The sequence below is a fragment of the Cetorhinus maximus genome, chromosome 30, assembly GCF_964194155.1.
Source record: "Cetorhinus maximus chromosome 30, sCetMax3.hap1.1, whole genome shotgun sequence".
Taxonomy (NCBI): domain Eukaryota; kingdom Metazoa; phylum Chordata; class Chondrichthyes; order Lamniformes; family Cetorhinidae; genus Cetorhinus; species Cetorhinus maximus.
In genome coordinates this window covers 24,693,924-24,713,365 of record NC_135908.1, presented here as the reverse complement: position 1 = coordinate 24,713,365, position 19,442 = coordinate 24,693,924, and the positions used below count along the sequence as shown (strand labels likewise).

The 19,442-nt window shown below is 46.4% G+C and overlaps 1 protein-coding gene across 5 annotated transcripts in view; it reads right to left on the bottom strand.

The window, feature by feature from the left end:
• The window catches only part of LOC144670145 (talin-2), a 345,177-nt gene that overhangs the window by 63,838 nt on the left and 261,897 nt on the right, over window positions 1-19,442 (bottom strand). For all 5 annotated transcript variants that reach the window (XR_013573826.1, XM_078532616.1, XM_078532619.1 and 2 more), the window contains 2 exons: window positions 12,817-12,918; window positions 12,252-12,422 (listed from right to left, as the gene is read on the bottom strand). Coding sequence is in view for 4 of the 5 variants with exons in the window: in XM_078532616.1 (XP_078388742.1) it covers window positions 12,252-12,422; window positions 12,817-12,918 (273 nt within the window). In the remaining variant the exon portion in view is untranslated. The remainder of the gene's footprint in view (window positions 1-12,251; window positions 12,423-12,816; window positions 12,919-19,442) is intronic.

Sequence of the window (19,442 nt, the reverse complement as noted above, 5' to 3'; positions counted from 1 at the left end):
AATAGTTGGACCAAGATTGAGTGACCTCCAGAAAGATGGAAAGTGCAGCTTTGTACTCTCTCGGGGAAGGTCCCTCCACTGCTCCCAAACTACCACACTTCACAGCTCAGTCAGCAAGGGAGAGTGTACCTGAACAGGTACATTCACAGCTGGGTGAACTGCTAACACATTTTTGTTCAAGGTTTCCCCATCGGCAAGCTTTGCTGGGCCACCCATTCGTTGCCTTTGGTTTTCTGACTGTCACCAACCTCCCAATGATGGGAGTTCAATCCTTGACTTCAAACTTCATTTCAAACAAGTGAAAGTTAAGTGGATTCATGCAGTTCCTCTGTCAATGAATGGAAGCCTTCATGGCCATTGGGCAATGTCTGACAAGTTGGGCTAATTTTGATCTCTGGAGACAGACAGTTTACATTATACCCACTGACATGCAGCAGAGGAGGGAGAAGGTGCCCATACAACAGGTTTAAGCCAAAGTCAGAATGAATTATCACAGAAACTACAGTTTTGTAGAAGAAAGATAAAGAACGAGGCTGTACTTTGATCCTGAGCGATGGTAACAGCTGAGCTGAGTGATTGCTGTGCATGAGATTTAGGTGGTGTTTGACACACTAATCTTGTGGGCTCTCAAGATTTTCTGGGGTCCTTGTCACAAGCCAGTAGAGGTGGAAGCTGCGAGCCTAGTTCCCATACGGTGGTAATGCTATGGTTCTGTTAGAGTCTCATCTCTGGACTCTGCCACCTTCACACAACCAATAAACTGCCCACATATATGCCAAGAGGAAAATGCTTTAATTCCTTTATGTTTCACTGCATGTTATCCGCCACGTTAGCTGGAGCTCTCACTCTCTCTTGTGCTGGTCAAACACTGCAACAACTTTCACTGACTAGCTCAGTGTGAGAAATGCCTAATTGAATTGACAGTCTAAAACCACTTCCTGAACTCTGACCTTTCATGTGACAGCATCTTCAAGCCATTCAAATGATAGTTTGCAAATACGAGTATTACACTTTGTACAACTGAGTTAAACTACAATTGAACAGTAAACAACTCGATTACCTCTGTGACTAACCCATCCCTCAAAGTCCTCTGCCCTCATCCTCTGCAGCTCACACAAAGCCCCCCCCAAAAAAAATCACACATCACAAAAAGAATAAAACTTGGGTTTAGGATTTCTGAACGAGGAACTTAAAAGTTATTCTGCCTCCAGCTGGGTGTCTCCCTCTGGCCTATTACCCTTCCGAGATCTTTCTTTTCACTGAGAACTGCTGGTGTGACACTGGCTATCCCAATTTCTCTTCTCGCCTCACTGAACCTGACTCCCAATCAACTTACAACACTCGTTCACTCAGATCCAACCCCAACATTGTCATCAAAGCTGCTGATAAGAATAGTGCTGCTGCTGTCTAGTGAACTGACCCTTTGCAAAGGCCACATCTCAACTCTCTGGCTCTTCCTCCTCCCTCTCCCTGACCATGACTCCGTCACCGAACATCAAACCACTGTTATTTTTTTCATTCTTGGGATGCGAGTGTTGTTGGCAAGGCCAACATTTGTTGACATCCCTAATTGCCCTTGAGAAGGTGTGATGACCAATGAGCTTGACACCCTGAGCTACACTGATGTAGCTATGCTGAACTGGACTGCTCCCACATGACCAATCACTGTTCTGGAAGCTTCATCCCCCTGTCCCTGGGGAGCCCTCGGTGCAAAAAATATATTTAAAAATATAGAACTGATGAAGCGTCTGGAGATGGTTGTGCCTAGGACACCACCCAGAGGATACCTGCAGTGATGCCCTGGAACTGAGGTGATCGGCCTTCAACAACCACAACCATCTTCCCTTGTGCTAGGTATGACCCCAACCCGCGGGGAGTTTTCCCCCTGACTCCCATTGACTCCAGTTTTACTAGGGCTCCTTGGTGTCAAACTTGGTCAAATGCTGCCTTCATGTCAAGGCCAGTCATTCTCTATTGCTCTTGAGTTCAGTTCTTTTGTCCATGTTTGGACCCAGCCTGTAAGGAGATCGGGAAGCGAGTGGCACTGGCGAAACCCTAACTGAGTGTCAGTGAGCAGGTTATTGTGTAAGTGCCACATAACAGCACTATTGATAACACCTTTCTTCACTTTGCTGATGATCGAGAGAAGGTGATTGGCCAGATTGGATTTGTCCTGCCTTTCGTCACCTAGGCAATTTTCCACATTTTTATTATTTATTTACAGGATGTGTTCATTGCTGACTTGGCCAGCATTTATTGCCCATCCCTAATTGCCCTTGAGAAGTTGGTGGTGAGCTGCCTTCTTGAACCGCTGCAGTCCCTGTGGTGTAGGTACACCCACAGTGCTGTTAGGGAGGGAGTTCCAGGATTTAGACCCAGCAACAGTGAAGGAACGGCGATATACTTCCAAGTCAGGATGGTGTGTGGCTTGGAGAGCAACATGCAGGTGGTGGCGTTCCCATGTAGTTGTTGCCCTTATCCTTCTAGACGGTAGCAGTCGTGGGCTTGGAAGGTGCTGTCTAAGGAGCCTTGTAAGGATCCGGGTAGATGCTGGTGTTGTAGCTGTCCAGGAACAGCTTGGCTAGGGATGTGGCTAGTTCTGGAACACAAGTCTTCAGTACTATTTACAGATTGTCAGGGCCCATAGCCTTTGCAGTATCCAGCATCTTCAGCTATTTCTTGGAATCGCATGCAATGAATTGAATTGAATCACAGAATTTTAGTGGTACAGGACTGCACCGACTCTCCAAATGAGCTTTATGACCTAGTGCCATTGCCCTGCCTTTTCCCACGTCCCCCTGCACATTGTTTCTGTTCAAATAATCATCTAATGCCCTCTTGAATGCCTCGATTGAACCTGCCTCCACCACACTTCCAGGCAGTGCATTCCAGACTCAAACCACTCGCTGTGTGAAGAAGTTTTTTCTCACGTCACATTTGCTTCTTTGGCAAATCGCTTTAAATCTGTGCCCTTGAAGGAACATTCTTGATCCTTTTATGAGTGGGAACAGCTTCTCCCTATTTACTCTGCCCAGCCCCCTCATGATTTTGAACATCTCCATCAAATCTGCTCTCAGCCTTCTTCTCTCCAAGGAGAACAGTCCCAGCCTCTCCAATCTATCCTCATAGCTGAAGTTTCTCATCCCTGGAATCGTTCTTGTAAACTTCTTCTGCACTCTCTCCAATGTGTTCACATCCTTCCTATAATGTGGTGCCCAAAACTGTACAAAATACTCCAGATGAGGTCTAACCAGTGTCTTATATAAATTCAGCATAACCTCCCTGCTCTTGTATTGTATGCCCCTATTAATAAAGCCCGGGATAGTATATGCTTTATTAACTGCTCTCTCCACCTGTCCTGCCACCTTCAATGATCTATGCACATATACACCCGGGACTTTCTGCTCCTGCACCCCCTTCAAAATTTCACCCCTTATTTTACACTGTCTGTCCATGTTCTTCCTACCAAAATGCATCACCTCACATTTTTGCACATTGAACTTCATCTGCCACCTATCTGCCCACCCCACCAAGTTGACTGAAGGCCTCCTGAGGTTCCCAGCTGTGATGCTGGGGACTTCTGGAGGAGGTCAAGATGGATCATCCACTTGGCACTTCTGGCTGAAGATTCTTGCAAATGCTTCAGCCTTTTCTTTTGCACTGATGTGCCATGTTCCTCTCTCATTGATTTTGTGAAGCCTCCTCCTCCAGTGAGTTGTTTAATTGTCCGCCACCATTCACGACTGGATGTGACAGGACCACAGAGCTTAGATCTGATCCATTGGTTGTGGGGTTGCTTAGCTCTGTCTATCACATGCTGCTTCCACTCTCTTGCATGCAAGTAGTCTTGTATTGTAGCTTCGCCAGGTTGGCACCTCATTTTTAGGTTTGCCGGGTGCTGCTCCTGGCATGCCCTGCTGCACTCTTCATTGAACCAGTGTTGATCTCCCAGCTTGATGGGTAGAATATGCTGGGCCATGAGGTTACAGATTGTGGTTGAATACAATTCTGCTGAAGGTCAACAGCGCCTCATGGATGCCCAGTTTTGAGTTGCTAGATCGGTTCTGAATCTATCCCATTTAGTACGTTGGTAGTGCCACACAACAAGATGGTGGGTGTGCACAGTTTGAAGATTGTACCTCATATTCACAAGGTGGTCACTCCCACCTGTAATGTCACGGACACATGCATCTGCAGCAGATAGATTGGTGAGGACACGGTCTAGTAGGTTTTTCCTTCGTTGGTTCCCTCCCTGGAAGATATGTCCTTCAGAACTTGATCAGTTCGGTCAGCAATGGTGCTACTGAGCTGTTCTTGGTGATGGACATTGAAGTCCCCCACCCAGAGTACATTCTGTGCTCTATCCACCCTCGGTGCTCCCTTCAAGTGGTGTTCAACGTTGAGGAGTGCTGATTCATCAGCTGATTCATGGGCGTGTTGAGGGGTAGGTTGTAATAAGCAGGAGGTTGCCGTGCCCATGTTTGACCTGATGCCATGAGACTTCATGCTGAGGACTCAAAGCGCCACTCCCTCCCGACTGTATACCACTGTGCCACCACCTCTGCTGGGCCTGACCTGCTGGTGGGACAGGGCATACCCAGGGATGGTGATGGTGTCTGGGACATTACGTGTAAGGTTTGATTTTGTGAGGATGACTATATCAGGCTGTTGCTTGACTAGTCTGTGAGACAGCTCTCCCAATTTTATTACAAGCCCAGGTGTTAGTAAGGAGGACTTTGCAGGGTCGACAGGGCTGGGTTTGGCTTTGTAGTTTCTGGTGCCAGAGTTGAATCTAGGTAGTCCGTCCGGCTTTGTTCTTGTTTGACTTTTCCGTAGTGGTTTGGCACACCAGATTGGCTACCTCACACACAGTTAAAAAAGGTCAACCACAAAGCAAAATACTGCATATGTTGGAAATCTAAGATAAAAACAGAAAATGCTAGAACTCATCAGGTCAGGCAGAATGAATGGGACAGTCACCATCTGAAACAGAAATTCTTTATCTCTCTCCACAGACACTGCCTGACTTGCTGAGTTCGGTGTTCACATTGAACCATTTTTCCAGGTCTATCACTGACCTCATTTACCCTCAGATCTTCCCTTTACAGTCTCCAACTTCATTGTCTCCCACACGATAGAGCTCACATCTTCTTCCATTGTCCATTGTCCCCACCACATACAGCTCACTTCTACCTCCATTGTCCCCACCCCATACAGCTCACTTCTACCTCCATTGTCCCCACCCCATACAGCTCACTTCTACCTCCATTGTCCCCACCCCATACAGCTCACTTCTACCTCCATTGTCCCCACCCCATACAGCTCACTTCTACCTCCATTGTCCCCACTCCATACAGCTCACTTCTACCTCCATTGTCCATTGTCCCCACCCCATACAGCTCACTTCTACCTCCATTGTCCCCACCCCATACAGCTCACTTCTACCTCCATTGTCCATTGTCCCCACCCCATACAGCTCACTTCTACCTCCATTGTCCATTGTCCCCACCCCATACAGCTCACTTCTACCTCCATTGTCCCCACCCCATACAGCTCACTTCTACCTCCATTGCCCCCACTCCATACAGCTGACTTCTGCCTCCATTGTCCCCACCCCATACAGCTCACTTCTACCTCCATTGACCCCACCCCATACAGCTCACTTCTACCTCCATTGTCCCCACCCCATACAGCTCACTTCTACCTCCATTGACCCCACCCCATACAGCTCACTTCTACCTCCATTGCCCCCACCCCATACAGCTGACTTCTGCCTCCATTGCCCCCACCCCATACAGCTCACTTCTGCCTCCATTGCCCCCACCCCATACAGCTCACTTCTGCCTCCATTGCCCCCACCCCATACAGCTCACTTCTGCCTCCATTGCCCCCACCCCATACAGCTCACTTCTACCTCCATTGCCCCCACCCCATACAGCTGACTTCTGCCTCCATTGCCCCCACCCATACATCACGCTACTACCTCCTTCCCAAGATTCATAAACAGGACCTCCCTACAGAACTCTTCAGACTCTCTGCTCCATTGATCTGATCTCCTCCTATCTTCCTGCAGCAGCAATTGGAAAAGTCATTTCTCCGCTGAGAGTGAGGGTAGAGGAACAGGAACAGGGGTGGGCTCTTCAGTCTCTTGTTCAATTAGAGCAAGGTAGACTGTATTTTAACTCCACCTACACACACGTCTGTAATTCTTCCCTTAAAGTGCTTTGGGATTTTGAGGCAATGAAAGGTACATAAGACAAGCCCTTCATCCCAGGAATCTGTCAAGTGTGCCTTCTCTGAATTGCTTCTAATATAATTATATATTTTAAGTAAGCAGAGCAAAACTGTACACATACTCCAGGTGTGGTCTCACCAACACCCTGTGCAACATCACTACTTTTATATTCCATTCCCCTTGCGATAAACGATTACATTTCACTTGTCTTCCTAATCCCTTGCCGTGCCTGCACACTAACTTTGTGATTCCTGTATCCAGGGTACCCAGATCGCCCTGTACCACAGAGTCTTCAATCTTTCTCCATTTCAATAATATTCTGTTTTTCTATTCTTCCTGCCAAAGTGGACAAGTTCAGATCTTCCCACATGATACTCCATCTGCCAAATTTTTGCCCAATCACTTAACCTGTCTCAATCCCTCTATAGACTCTATGTCCCCTTTCCAATTTACTTTCCTACCTATCTTTGTATGATCAGCAAATTTAGCAACCATACCTCAGCCCCTTCATCCAGGTCGTTGATATAGGTTGTGAATAGTTGAGGCCCCAGCACTGATACTTGTAGCACTCCACTGGTATCAGCTTGTCAACCCAAAAATAGTCCATTTATCCCAGCTCTCTGCTTCCTGGTAGCTAAACAATCCTCTATCCATGCTACCCCATATACAATAAGCTCTTATTTTGTGGAAGTAACCTTTGATGTGGCACCTTGTCGAATGTCTTTTGGAAATCCAAGTATACCACATCTACAGATTCCCCTTTATCCACATTGCTTATTGCTTCCTCAAAGTACTCTAATGAATTAGTCAAACAGGATTTCGATTTCCCTTTCACTTGTTGATTCTGCCTGATTGTATTATATTTTCTACATGTCCTGCTATTAGCTTTTTAATAATGTCCCTATGACAGATGTTAGACTAACTGGCCTATAGTTTCCTGCTTTTTCTCTCCCTCCTTTGTTACATTAGCGATTTTGACCTTTCCAGGAAGTAGGGAACTTTGGAAAATCACCACCAATGCAGCCACTTCTTTTAAGACCCTCGGATGCAGGCCATCAGGGTCATGGGACCTGTCGACCTTCAGTTCTAATAGTTTTCCCAGTACCCCTTCCCTAGTGATAGTGATTGTTTGAAGTTCCTCCCCCCCAAACCCCCTATCGCCTCTTAACCTTCAAGTTTTCTTGGGTTTTTTTGTGTCTTCTCCAGTCAAGACAGACACAAAATAACTGTTCAACACTTCCACCATTTCCTCGTTACCCAACGCTAATTCTCCAGTCTTACCCACTAAGTGAGCAACACTCGCTTTAGTTACTCTTTTCCTTTTTAAATACTCACATTTCTAGTTGGCTTTCTCTCGTATTCTAATTTCTCCCTCCCTATTATATTTGTTACTCGAGCTTTATTGATTTCTAAAATCTTTCCAATCTTCTGACATACCACTAATCTTTGCAATATTGCTTTTCCTTTCAATTTGATCCTATCTTTAACTTTCATAGTTAGCCACAGATGATGCATCCTTTTTCTAGGTTCTTCCTTTCTCAATGGAATATACCTTGGCTGAGAGTTATGAAATATTTCCTTAAATGTCTGCCACTGTTTCTGTACTGTCCTACTTTTTAAACTATTTTCCTAGTTCACTTTTGCCAACCCTGTCCTCATACCTTTGTAATTGCCTTTATTTAAGTTTAAGACACTAGTCTTAGACCCATACTTCTCACCCTTCTCTCCCTCAAACTGAATGCAAAATTCAATCGTGTTATCATCACTATACCTGATTAATGAAAAATGATATCTGCAACTATTTTGAAAAAAAAAACAAAAGTCTGTCAAGAAGCCATGTCCACACTGGGGCACAAAACCATTAATAAATTGCTGTCTGACTTCTTTTACAAGTTACCAGAGAGCGACCATCTCTCAGTCAGCAATCACAGATCATTTGACTTGCCTGCATCATAAGCCATTTTTGATCTTTTTGTATCACCCAATTGGAAATAATTAAAGACAGGAAGGATTGACTTAGCTATTCATAACTCTCCCCACAACACGCTGACTCATCACTGACTGTAGTTAATGTAAATGACATGTCTTTATTGTAATACTGACAATACCGAGACCCACTTAATCCTGGATTAATGACAAGCAGCATGCTTCCACAAAGCTGGAACAGTCACAGGGTTTTACCTCATAAATGATGCAAAGAAACTGCTCTCTGAATAAGAAAGCATTCTCCAACACTCAGGATCAAACATACCCAATGTATATTGCTTGATAACGCAGCCACGCTCTCACCTGCACGGCCCCAGCATTCTTACCCTCGGCCCCCTGGCACTCTCACCCACCACCCCATGTCCCCGACACGCTCCACACCACCCCCATCCCTGGCGCTCTCAGCACAGACACGGGCACTCTCATTCAGCTATCGACATTGCCCTGGAAGATGCTCAGCATCCCACTTCAAACGAGCGGAACAGAATTGTTATTGAACTGTGAAAAAGTTACAGCCAGACCATAATTAGTCTGAGGCCAGGAAGCACAAATGACTTTCAATCAGCACTGAGAACACATTAGGACCCAGCCAAGCAGATGTGAGCAGAGATATGAGGCACACAATAGTCATGCAGATTGGAGCAGTACATTAGGTTATTAGAGTTTTAAGATACTTAAAACTTGCTCCCAATGCGGTCTCCTCTACATTGGAGACACCAAACGCAAACTGGGCGACCGTTTTGCGGAACACCTGCGGTCTGTCCGCAAGAAAGACCCAAACCTCCCTGTCGCTTGCCATTTTAACACTCCACCCTGTTCTCTTGCCCACATGTCTGTCCTTGGCTTGCTGCATTGTTCCAGTGAAGCCCAACGCAAACTGGAGGAACAGCACCTCATCTTCCGACTAGGCACTTTACAGCCTTCTGGGCTGAATATTGAATTCAACAACTTTAGATCTTAAACTCCCCCTCCCCCCATCCCCACCCCGTTTCTTTTCCCCCCCCCACCCGCCTTTTTTTTCAATAATTTATATAGATTCTTCTTTCCCCACCTATTTCCATTATTTTTAAATCTAAAACTAAAACCTTTAGTCTTTCCACCCCACCCCCACTAGAGCTGTACTTTGAATATCCTGTCTTGCATTCTTAATTAGCACTTTTCTCAGACAAAGACCACCACCTTCAACACCTCTTTGACCCTTTTGTCTCTGACATCTTTTGATTATCTGCTCACACCACACCCTCAATGTGTCTCTTCCCCCCCACCCACCTTAAACCAATTTATATTTCTCCCTTGTTGAAACTATGCTGCAGTTCTGCTGAAGGGCCATGAGGGCTCGAAACATTGACTGATTTCTTCTCCACCGATGCTGCCAGACTTGCTGAGTTTTTCCAGGTAATTCTGTTTTTATTTTGTTTTGGATTTCCAGCATCCGCAGTAGCTTTTAGCTTTTAAGATAGTTTCCTGGCTCTTGTTCCCCTCCTTGGGTGATTGATTATGTAATTGTAAAATGGCCTCAGTTAACAGGACACACACTATCTCATGGTACATGGATACTAATTTGATTTTCAGCGTTTTTTGTATAAAACTATTCATAGTCAGGTTCAACATTTTAAGTTTTTTGATATGCAAGTTCTAAACAGCAGTTTATAAATCTTTAAAGGCTTTCCTAGTGTCCACCACATTCTAATTCATGTGTTTAGCTGCATTACAGGGAACCCCTGTGGGATTAAGCATTTAACAGTATTAATGAATTTGCATAAGAGTAAATGGAAACCAAACTGTGAATCTTCACCAGGTCACTGCTGCAGCCTGGTCATCAAATCATCCCTGGCGACAGTAACAGTAAACGCACAGCTTTATGTTTAAAAATCATTGAGGAAATCAAACAGTTACGAAGACATTCATTCAAAAAAACTTGCAGGATAAACTAAGGCCAAAACATATGTGCTCGAATTTTGTAACAGAGTCTTTCCCTCAAGTTCAGCCGAGCTGTCGCTTTGATACAATTTCCAGGGGCAACCACACATGGAGCAAAGCGGAAACAAGTACACACACCATCTTGCAACATTCATGATCAGTGTCCTGCCCAGCGTGAAGTGGATGATCCCACACACGTGATAACAGAAACACAGCAGGAAGAAGTGGGTAAGAGACACTGTTAATGAGCCTAACTTAATACGAGAAAAATTGGGGGTAATGCAGTTGCTGTTGATGTGATGTGTATGGACTTTCAAAAGGCATTCAATACAGTGCCACACAACAGACTTGTGAGTAAAGTTATAGCTCATGGAATAAAGGGACAGTAGCAACGTGGAATCAAAATTGGCTGAGTAATAAGAAACAGAGATTAGTGGTTAACAGATATTTTTCGGGTTGGAAGAAGGTTTGAGGTGGAGTTCCCCATGGGGTCGGTACTGGTATTTGTACATAAGTCACTAAAGGCAGCAGGACAGGTGGAGAGAACAGTTAATAAAGCGTACAATATCCTGGGCTTTATTAATAGGGGCATAGAGTACAAGAGCAGGGAGATTATGATGAGCTTATATAAGACAGTTAGACCTCAGTTGGAGTATTGTGTACAGTTCTGGGTGCCACACTATAGGAAGGATGTGAACGCATTGGAGAGAGTGCAGAAGAGGTTTACGAGAATGGTTCCAGGGATGAGGAACTTCAGTTATGAAGATAAATTAGAGAAGCTGGGACTGATCTTCTTGGAGAGGAGAAGGCTAAGAGGAGATTTGGTAGAGGTGTTCAAAATCATGAGGGGGCTGGATAAAGTAGATAGGGAGAAACTGTTCCTGCTCGTAAAAGGATCGAGAACCAGAAGGCAGAGATTTGTGATGGCAGAAGTGTGGTGGAGGCAGCTTCAATCGAGGCTTTCAAGAGGGCATTAGGTGATTATTTGAATAGAAAAAATGTGCAGGGGCATGAGGGAAAAGGCAGGAGAATGGCACTGAGTCATAATGCTCATTCGGAGAGCTGGTGCAGACACGATGGGCCAAATGGCCTCTTTCTGTACTGTAACATTCTGTGATTCTGTGAAATACAATCCATAAAGAAATTAGAAACAGTAGCACTCACGCCAAGTGCTCACAAAAGGAAATCAGAGGTTAGTTGGATGAAACATTAAACAAATCAAATAATAAGAGACTCCTGAAGTCCTGGTCTGGGATGTGTTTACATGGTTTGTTAGAAGATGGGTTTTCAGTTATTGTGTTGGTTGGAGTCGTCATTTTGTCTGATTGATGGCTGAGGATTGTTTTTCTAAACACAATTTAACTGAATTGAAAAATCAAAAAAGACATTCAAGTAATTCTAAACTCCCATGGGAGCTTCACTAGAAGGGAGCTCAGGACGGAGGGTTAACAAACACTGCCTCCTGCTCGTGGGGCAGAATTAACATCAACATTCAAAATCTCTATTGACTTGTGATGCAAGTTCTCTTTAAAAAGTCAAAAAAAAAGAGCTCCCACTCAGAATTCTGCACCCGAATTGGGATATTGTAAATACAGAGCCAAACCAGGGCCCTGGTACAGGGCCAGCTGGGAGGGTGGTAGTCACAGGGTTGCACCAGTCCAATACTTGACCATTGCCTGGCATTAGCGGAGAGCTCCCAGATCCGGCCTGAAAACAGGCTGTGAGAACCCAAAGGGAGATGAAACCATTTTTTTTTCAATTCTGGATTATAACTAATACAAATATGAAAACAATTTTATTTAATGCCTCAATGATTTTTCTCCCAGTTATTGCTCCAGTCGGTGTCCTGGAGATTGGGGTCTGCAATTCTGGGGGGGGTGGGTTTCATGTCAATCCTGGAGCTTTGACAGCTCTGGGTGCACCTTGCAGATAAACACACTTTTGGAATTTGGAACACATGTCAGATTAAAAAGTCTAAGTAAAGTTAAACCACCTGTGATACAGCAAAAAAAAAACGAAGTTAGCATCCGAATTAAATGAAAATTTGAGATAGTTTCAGGTTACTATTTTGAAAAGTGACCTGCAAATTGTCCTCTCTGCCACACCCTACCTTAGGGTTGCCACCACCTTCCTTGGCTGCATAGAGCATTTGCAGGGCGGACTCTGCCAGAGTTTTGGTTTGGTCCAACACAGTCATCTGCTGCTGGTGGTCAAGGAGCTTTGATGCCACACCGATGGAGGCCAGGGTCAATGGTTCAAAGTAACTGGCCAGCTGGGTGACCTGGAGGTAACAGAACGAGAGAAGATAAATATGTTTCTATAAAGCGAAATTCCTCACTGGGACCAAAAGCATGATGAGTTGGAGCAAGGACCTGCGCTGATCTGCTCATTCTGTCAGGGGACAGTCTCAGGACAAGTGGCTGATTACTTAGGACTGAGTTGAGGAGAAATTACGTCACACAGTGGCTTGCAAATCTTCAGAGTTCTCTACCCCGAGGGCTGTGCATTCTCCATCGTTGAGTATATTTAAGACCGAGATGGACAGATTTTTGATCTCTCAGGGGATTAAGGCATATGGGGGAGCAGGCAGGAGAGTGGTGCTGAGGTCGAAGGTCAGCCATGATCTTATTGAACAGTGACCAGGCTCAATGGTTTACTCCAGCTCCTATATTTACCTTATGGCCAAGCTGGGCAGCTTCTCCTCGAGCAGCTGTGGCTATTGGATCGATCAGGTGTCCTATTTCCTGCACAGTCGAACTCATCTGTTCCTGCAAAGCCTGATGGACAGGGAACAAACAGAAAAAATAGTTAAAGTTGAGAGAAGGGATAAAGCAGCAGGTTTCAGAGCGGCAAAACTGTCTGCTTCAGTTTCGAGTTGAACTTGGTAAGCAGGAATATCAGGCACAGGCAAATACTGAATCAAACTTTCTCATTACTTTTTATTCATTTATGGGGTGTGGGCACCACTGGCTGGGCCAGCATTTACTGCCCATCCCTAGTTGCCCTTGAGAAGGTGGAGGTGAGCTGCCTTCTTGAGCCACTGGAGTCCATGTGGTATAGGTACACCCACAGTGCTGTTAGGGAGGGAGTTCCAGGATTTTGACCCAGTGACAGTGAAAGAACGGCCGATATATTTCCAAGTCAGGATGGTGAGTGATTTGAGGGGAGCTTCCAGGTGGTGGTGTTCCCATGTGTCTGCTGCCCTTGTCCTTCTAGATGGTAGTGGTCATGGGTTTGAAAGGTGCTGTCTAAGGAACCTTAGTGAATTGCTGCAGTGCATCTTGTAGATGGTACACACTGCTGCTACTGTATGTCGGCGGTGGAGGGAGTGACTGTTTTGGATAGGGTTCCAATCAAGTGGGCTGCTTTGTCCTGGATGGTGTCAAGCTTCTTGAGTGTTGTGGGAGCTGCATTCATCCAGGTAAGTGAGGAGTATTCCATCACACTCCTGACTTGTGCCTTGCAGATAGTGGACAGGCTTTCGAGAGTCAGGTGTGAGTTACTCGTTGCAGGATTCCTAACCTCCGACCTGCTCTTGTAATCACAGTATTTATTTGGCTAGTCCAGTTCAGTTTCTGGTCAACAGAAACCCCCAGATGTTGATAGTGGGGATTCAGTGATGCCATTGAATATCAAGGGGCGATGGTTAGATTCTCTCATGTTGGAGGTGGTCATTGCCTGGCACTTGTGTGGTGCGAATATTACTTGCCACTTGCCAGCCCAAGTCTGGACATTGTCTTCCCCCAATTTAGAATTTTTACTCCTGTTCTATCTTTGACCTTTGCTATAATGATACTAAATCTAACTATATTATGGTCACTATCTCCAAAATGGTCCCCCACTGCTACTTCCTCCACTTGCCCAGCTTCATTTCCTAAGACTACATCTAGAACTGTGCCCCCTCTCGTTGGGCTTGTTATATGTTCTCCTGAACACAGTTCAAGAATTTGCACCCTCTGTGCCCTTCACACTGTTTGTATGGCAATTGATATTAGGGTAGTTGAAGTCCCCAACTATTACTGCCCCATTGTTTTTTCACTCAAATTTACCTACATATTTGCTCTTCTAACTGCCTTCCACTATTTGGGGGTCTATAGCACACTGCTCACAATGTGGCTGCCCCTTTTCTGTTTCTGACCTCAACCCATATGGCCTCATTTGATGCTTCATTATGTATATCATCCCTCCTCACAGCTGTCATTAATTCTTTAACCAATAATGTTACACCCCCACCTTTTTTATCCCCCTCTCTATCCTGCCTGAAAACTCTATATCCGGGGATGTTGAGCTGCCATTTTTGCCCCTCCTTAAGCCAAGTTTCTGTTCTAGCAGTGATATCTTGCTGCCATGTATCTATTTGTGCCCTCAGCTCATCGGCTTTATTTACCACTCTCCTTGCATTTACATGTATACCTTTTAACACGGCCAAATTCCTGTGCTGTACACTTTTTAACCTATGCTGTTTGTCTTTCAGAGTTACTCACTAATTCTCCATATCCCGTTCCCTGCTCTGAATTTACCCTCAGGTTCCCATTCCCCTGCCTAGTTTAAACCTCCCCCACTCACCACCCAAACAGCACTAGCAAATCTCCCTGCGAGGATATTCGTCCCAGTTCTGTTCAGGTGTAGACCATCCGCCTTGTACAGGGGCCCCCTTCCCCAGAACCAGTCCCAATGCCTCAGAAATCTGATGCCCTCCCTCCTACACCAGCTTTCCGGCCACGTGTTTATTCACTCAATTCTCCTATTTCTATGCTCGCTTGCACATGGGACTGGGAGTACTCCTGTGAATACTGCTTTAGATATCCTGCTTTTCACTCTCCTCTCTTGCTCCCTGAAATCTGCTTTAAGGACCTCATCCCCTTTCCTACCTAAGTCACTGGTACCAATGTGGACCACGACCTCTGGCTGTTCACCCACCCCCAGCAGAGTGTCCTACAGCCGCTCCATGACATCCTTGACCCTGGCACCAGAGAGATAACTTACCATCCTGGAGTCACGTCTATGGCCACAGAAACACCTGTCTGTGCCCCTAGCTAACCAATCCCCTATTAGAACTGCTCTTACCCTCTTCTTTCTCCCCCCTTGTACAGCAAAGCTGCCTGTGGTGCCACAAACATGGCTCTGACTGCACTCCCCCAAGAAACCAACACCCTCACTGGTATCCAAAATGGAAAACTGATTGGTGAGTGGGACCCTAGATGACCCCTGCACTACCTGCCTGGTTCTCTTGGACTGCCTGGTGGTCACCCATTCCCTTTCTGCCTCCAGGCTCCTAAGCTGCGGTGTGACCCCCTCTCTGAACACACCATCCACTTATCTCTCAGCCTCGCGGATTCGCCACAGTGACTCCAGCCCCAACTCCGAAACCCGGAGCTCAAGGTTCAGCAGCTGGTGACACCTCCTGCACATGTGGCCGTCCAGGATATTGGTAGTGTCCACAACATCCCACATATTACACATTCCTCACAACCGAGCTGTACTGCCATGGCTTCAATTTATTTCCTTTAGGTTAACTATTTTACTTTGGTTTACTTATGCTGCTTTATTTTAGCTGGCCTCGAATTAACTTTATTTCCCTATTGCTTGTGTTTCTTATTTAAATGTAAGTAGCCCCTTCCTTTAAAAATAATGTGATTTTCTAACTTTCTGCTGCTTGACGACACTCCCTAGTTTCTCACGAACCAATGAACTTGTGTTTCACCTGTGATGTTAGGTGCTAGATGCTGCTGACTGCCTGTCCCAGGGCCCTCCTCTCGCACCCTCCTCTAGGTGCTGCTGACTGCCTGTCCCAGGGTCCTCCTCTCACATTCTCCTCTAGGTGCTGCTGACTGCCTGTCACAGGGTCCTCCTCTCCCCCATCTCCTCTAGGTGCTGCTGACTGCCTGTCCCCAGGGTCCTCCTCTCGCACTCTCCTCTAGGTGCTGCTGACTGCCTGTCCCAGGGTCCTCCTCTCACACTCTCCTCTAGGTGCTGCTGACTGCCTGTCCCAGGGTCCTCCTCTCACACTCTCCTCTAGGTGCTGCTGACTGCCTGTCACAGGGTCCTCCTCGCACACTCTCCTTTAGGTGCTGCTGACTGCCTGTCCCAGGGTCCTCCTCGCACACTCTCCTTTAGGTGCTGCTGACTGCCTGTCCCAGGGTCCTCCTCTCGCACTCTCCTCTAGGTGCTGCTGACTGCCTGTTCCAGGGTCCTCCTCTCTCACTCTCCTCTAGGTGCTGCTGACTGCCTGTCCCAGAATCCTCCTCTCGCACTCTCCTCTAGGTGCTGCTGACTGCCTGTCCCAGGGCCCTCCTCTCGCTCTCTCCTCTAGGTGCTGTTGACTGCCTGTCCCAGGGTCCACATCTCACACTCTCCTCTAGGTGCTGCTGACTGCCTGTCCCAGGGTCCTCGTCTCACACTCTCCTCTAGGTGCTGCTGACTGCCTGTCCCAGGGTCCTCCTCTCGCACTCTCCTCTAGGTGCTGCTGACTGCCTGTCCCAGGGTCCTCGTCTCACACTCTCCTTGGAGTGTGTTCTCCGCAGAGTATATTCTCCGCAGAGAATAATTAAAACTTTGTCCATGACATCGACTGCTAGGTGAGTCAATATTGCTCTGAATATTCCAGCACCTGCTCCTATGGAGATGAGGGAAATTTGAGGATGAATTGGAAATTCTTCCTGTCTCAATGGCAGAATTATGAAATTGCCACAGAGTTCAACAAGAAACCTGAACAAATAAGAGTAGCAGCTCTGTTATCAGTGCTGGGGAAAAGAGTGTTGCACGCTGTATTACACCCTAGAGGAGCAGAAAGCCACTCTGTGAAATCGTGGAGGACTTGAAGCCCCACTCAACCCTCCACCAATGTTATTAATGAAGGATATGTGTTTAACATCAGAGCTCAGGGAGAGAGGGAGGGCATTGATCAGTATGTGACTGCACTGAGACGTCTAGCTGAATCTTGAGTTTGGGCAACTGAAGGATGATCTGATCAGAGACAGAATTGTCTTAGGAACAAGTGATCCCACCATGACAGCATATCTGCTGAGAGAAGAGAAACTAACTGGCAAGAAAGCGACTGACGAGTGCGAAAGCTGGAGAGTATTGACGGCGGAGCTGATGAGGCTTTGCAGATGCTGGGAGGCAGCCCAGCCCTTACAGGTTTCAGGTGATGCACAAATGGAAGAACATTTACAGAAGGGCCAGCAGAACGATCAAAACCAGAGTACTGGCTGTAAATATTGTGGAGGACATTACAAAAGAAAAGGAAGCATGTCCATGTGGGGGAAAGCTCTGCTCTAACCGCAAGAAGCTGAACCTCGCACACACAGGTTTGGCTGGAAAGAAGAGAAACAAGTGGAGAGAGGGGCTGGTCGATGATTCTGACGGATACTCCACACCCTGAACAGGTTGGCACTGTCAGGCCTCAAGGTAAAAAGAGTTTGTGCCTATTGGAATGGTGAGTGCAGAAGGACAGCATCAAGTGACTATGACGTGTCAGATAGGCACTGGTGCTTTGCAGACCTGTGTGAAGTACTCAAGACGCTGACCTGAAAATGAAGTGATCGAAGGTAAAGTTGAGGCTACATAATGGAAGAATGCTCACTCCGAGAGGATAAACTAAGCTGAGCACCCAGCGCAATGGGAAGAAAGATGATCTACAATTCCTGATAGTAAACTCTAAGCAAAATCCACTTAACTCAGCAGAAACAAGTCAACAACTTGAAGTGGTAACTCTCCATGTACCAGAAGAGATTTGCAGCATTTCACATGACTCCAAGCCATCAACTGCTGAACAGATCCTGACAGATAACACTGATGCCTTGACAGGTCTGGGATGTCTTCCTGGTGAATATCATCTTGAAGTGGAAGAGAGTGCGAGACCAACTCAGCATCTTCCGAGGGGGCGTTCCAGCTGATCTCAAGTCCAGCCTGAAAGACAAGATGGAGGAGCTGGAAAAGATGGGAGTAATCAAGAAAGTGAGAACTCCGACAGGCTGGGTTAGCAGACTGGCAGCAGTGAAACAACCTGGAAAGCTGAGAGAATGTGCACTGATCCAATGGACCGCAATAAAGCTTTGAGGAGATCTCACAACCCCGTGCCAATCACTGAAGAACGTTGTCAAGGCAAAGGTCTTTACCACCCTGGATGCAAAGGGTGAAAACTGGCAAGCGGAGTTGGATGAAAGCAGCAGTTTTCCCACTACACTCTGGACACCACTTGCGAGGTCCAGATAGTTACACGTGCTGTTTGGCATTTCTACTGCTTCAGGAGAATATCAACACCAACAGCATGAGATAGTCAATGATCTTCCAGGAGCGGAAAAGATCCTGGAGGATCTGCTAGTCTATAGATGTGGAGATAGCACGGAAGAAGCCATTGCAGACCCTGATCAGAATCTAGTGAGGCTGCTAGAGAGAACTTGCCAGATGAACCTGAAGCTGAACAAGTAAAGAGTGCGACTAAAGATGCCTGAAGTTAAGTACGCAGGTCAGGCGCTGGCAGTGAAAGGTCTTCATGCTGATCTGATAAGGAGAGAGTTGTAGCAGAGAGGCAGCAACCAACAGGTGTGAAGGTGGCACAGTGACTGGTTGGATGTGCGAACTCCACAGCAAGGGTCATGCCCAATTTATCATCGGAGTGTAAACCTCTACAAAAGCTCAGTGCAAAGGATGTTCAATGGTACAGGGGCACAGAGCATGAAGCAGCTTTCACCCACATCAAACAGCGAGGGCTGACAATGCCAGTGATGAGCTTCTGCGATGTTAATGATGAAGTCACCCTGCAGTTCGATGCCAGAGGATCAGGACTTGGAGCAACCTCATGCTGCAAGGACAACCAGCTGTGTTTGCATCCAGAGTGTTAGTGCAAACTCAACGAATCACAATCGTTACGGTGTAGGAGGCCAGTCGGCCCATCGTGTCTGTACTGGCTCTCTGAGCATTTTAACTTAGTACCATTCTCCTGCCTTTTCCCCGTAACCCTGAACCTTGTTTCTATTTAGATAATGGTCTAATGCCCTCTTGAATGCCTCAATTGAACCTGCCTCCACCACACTTCCAGACAGTGCATTCCAGACCCTAACCGCTCGCAGCTGGAGAAAGAGGGCCTGGCTATCATCTTTGCTTGTCAGCATTTTAATCGGTAGCTGTTTGGGAGAGAGGAAGTGATGGTAGAGTCTGACCACAAACCACTTCAAAGCATCTTTCTCAAGTGCCTTCTATTTGTTTGCAGAGGTTGCATTTGGAATTGAAGTACACACAGGGGGAGTGGATGTCCATCGATGACATGCTGTCGAGAGCTGCACCCTCTTTGATGAGA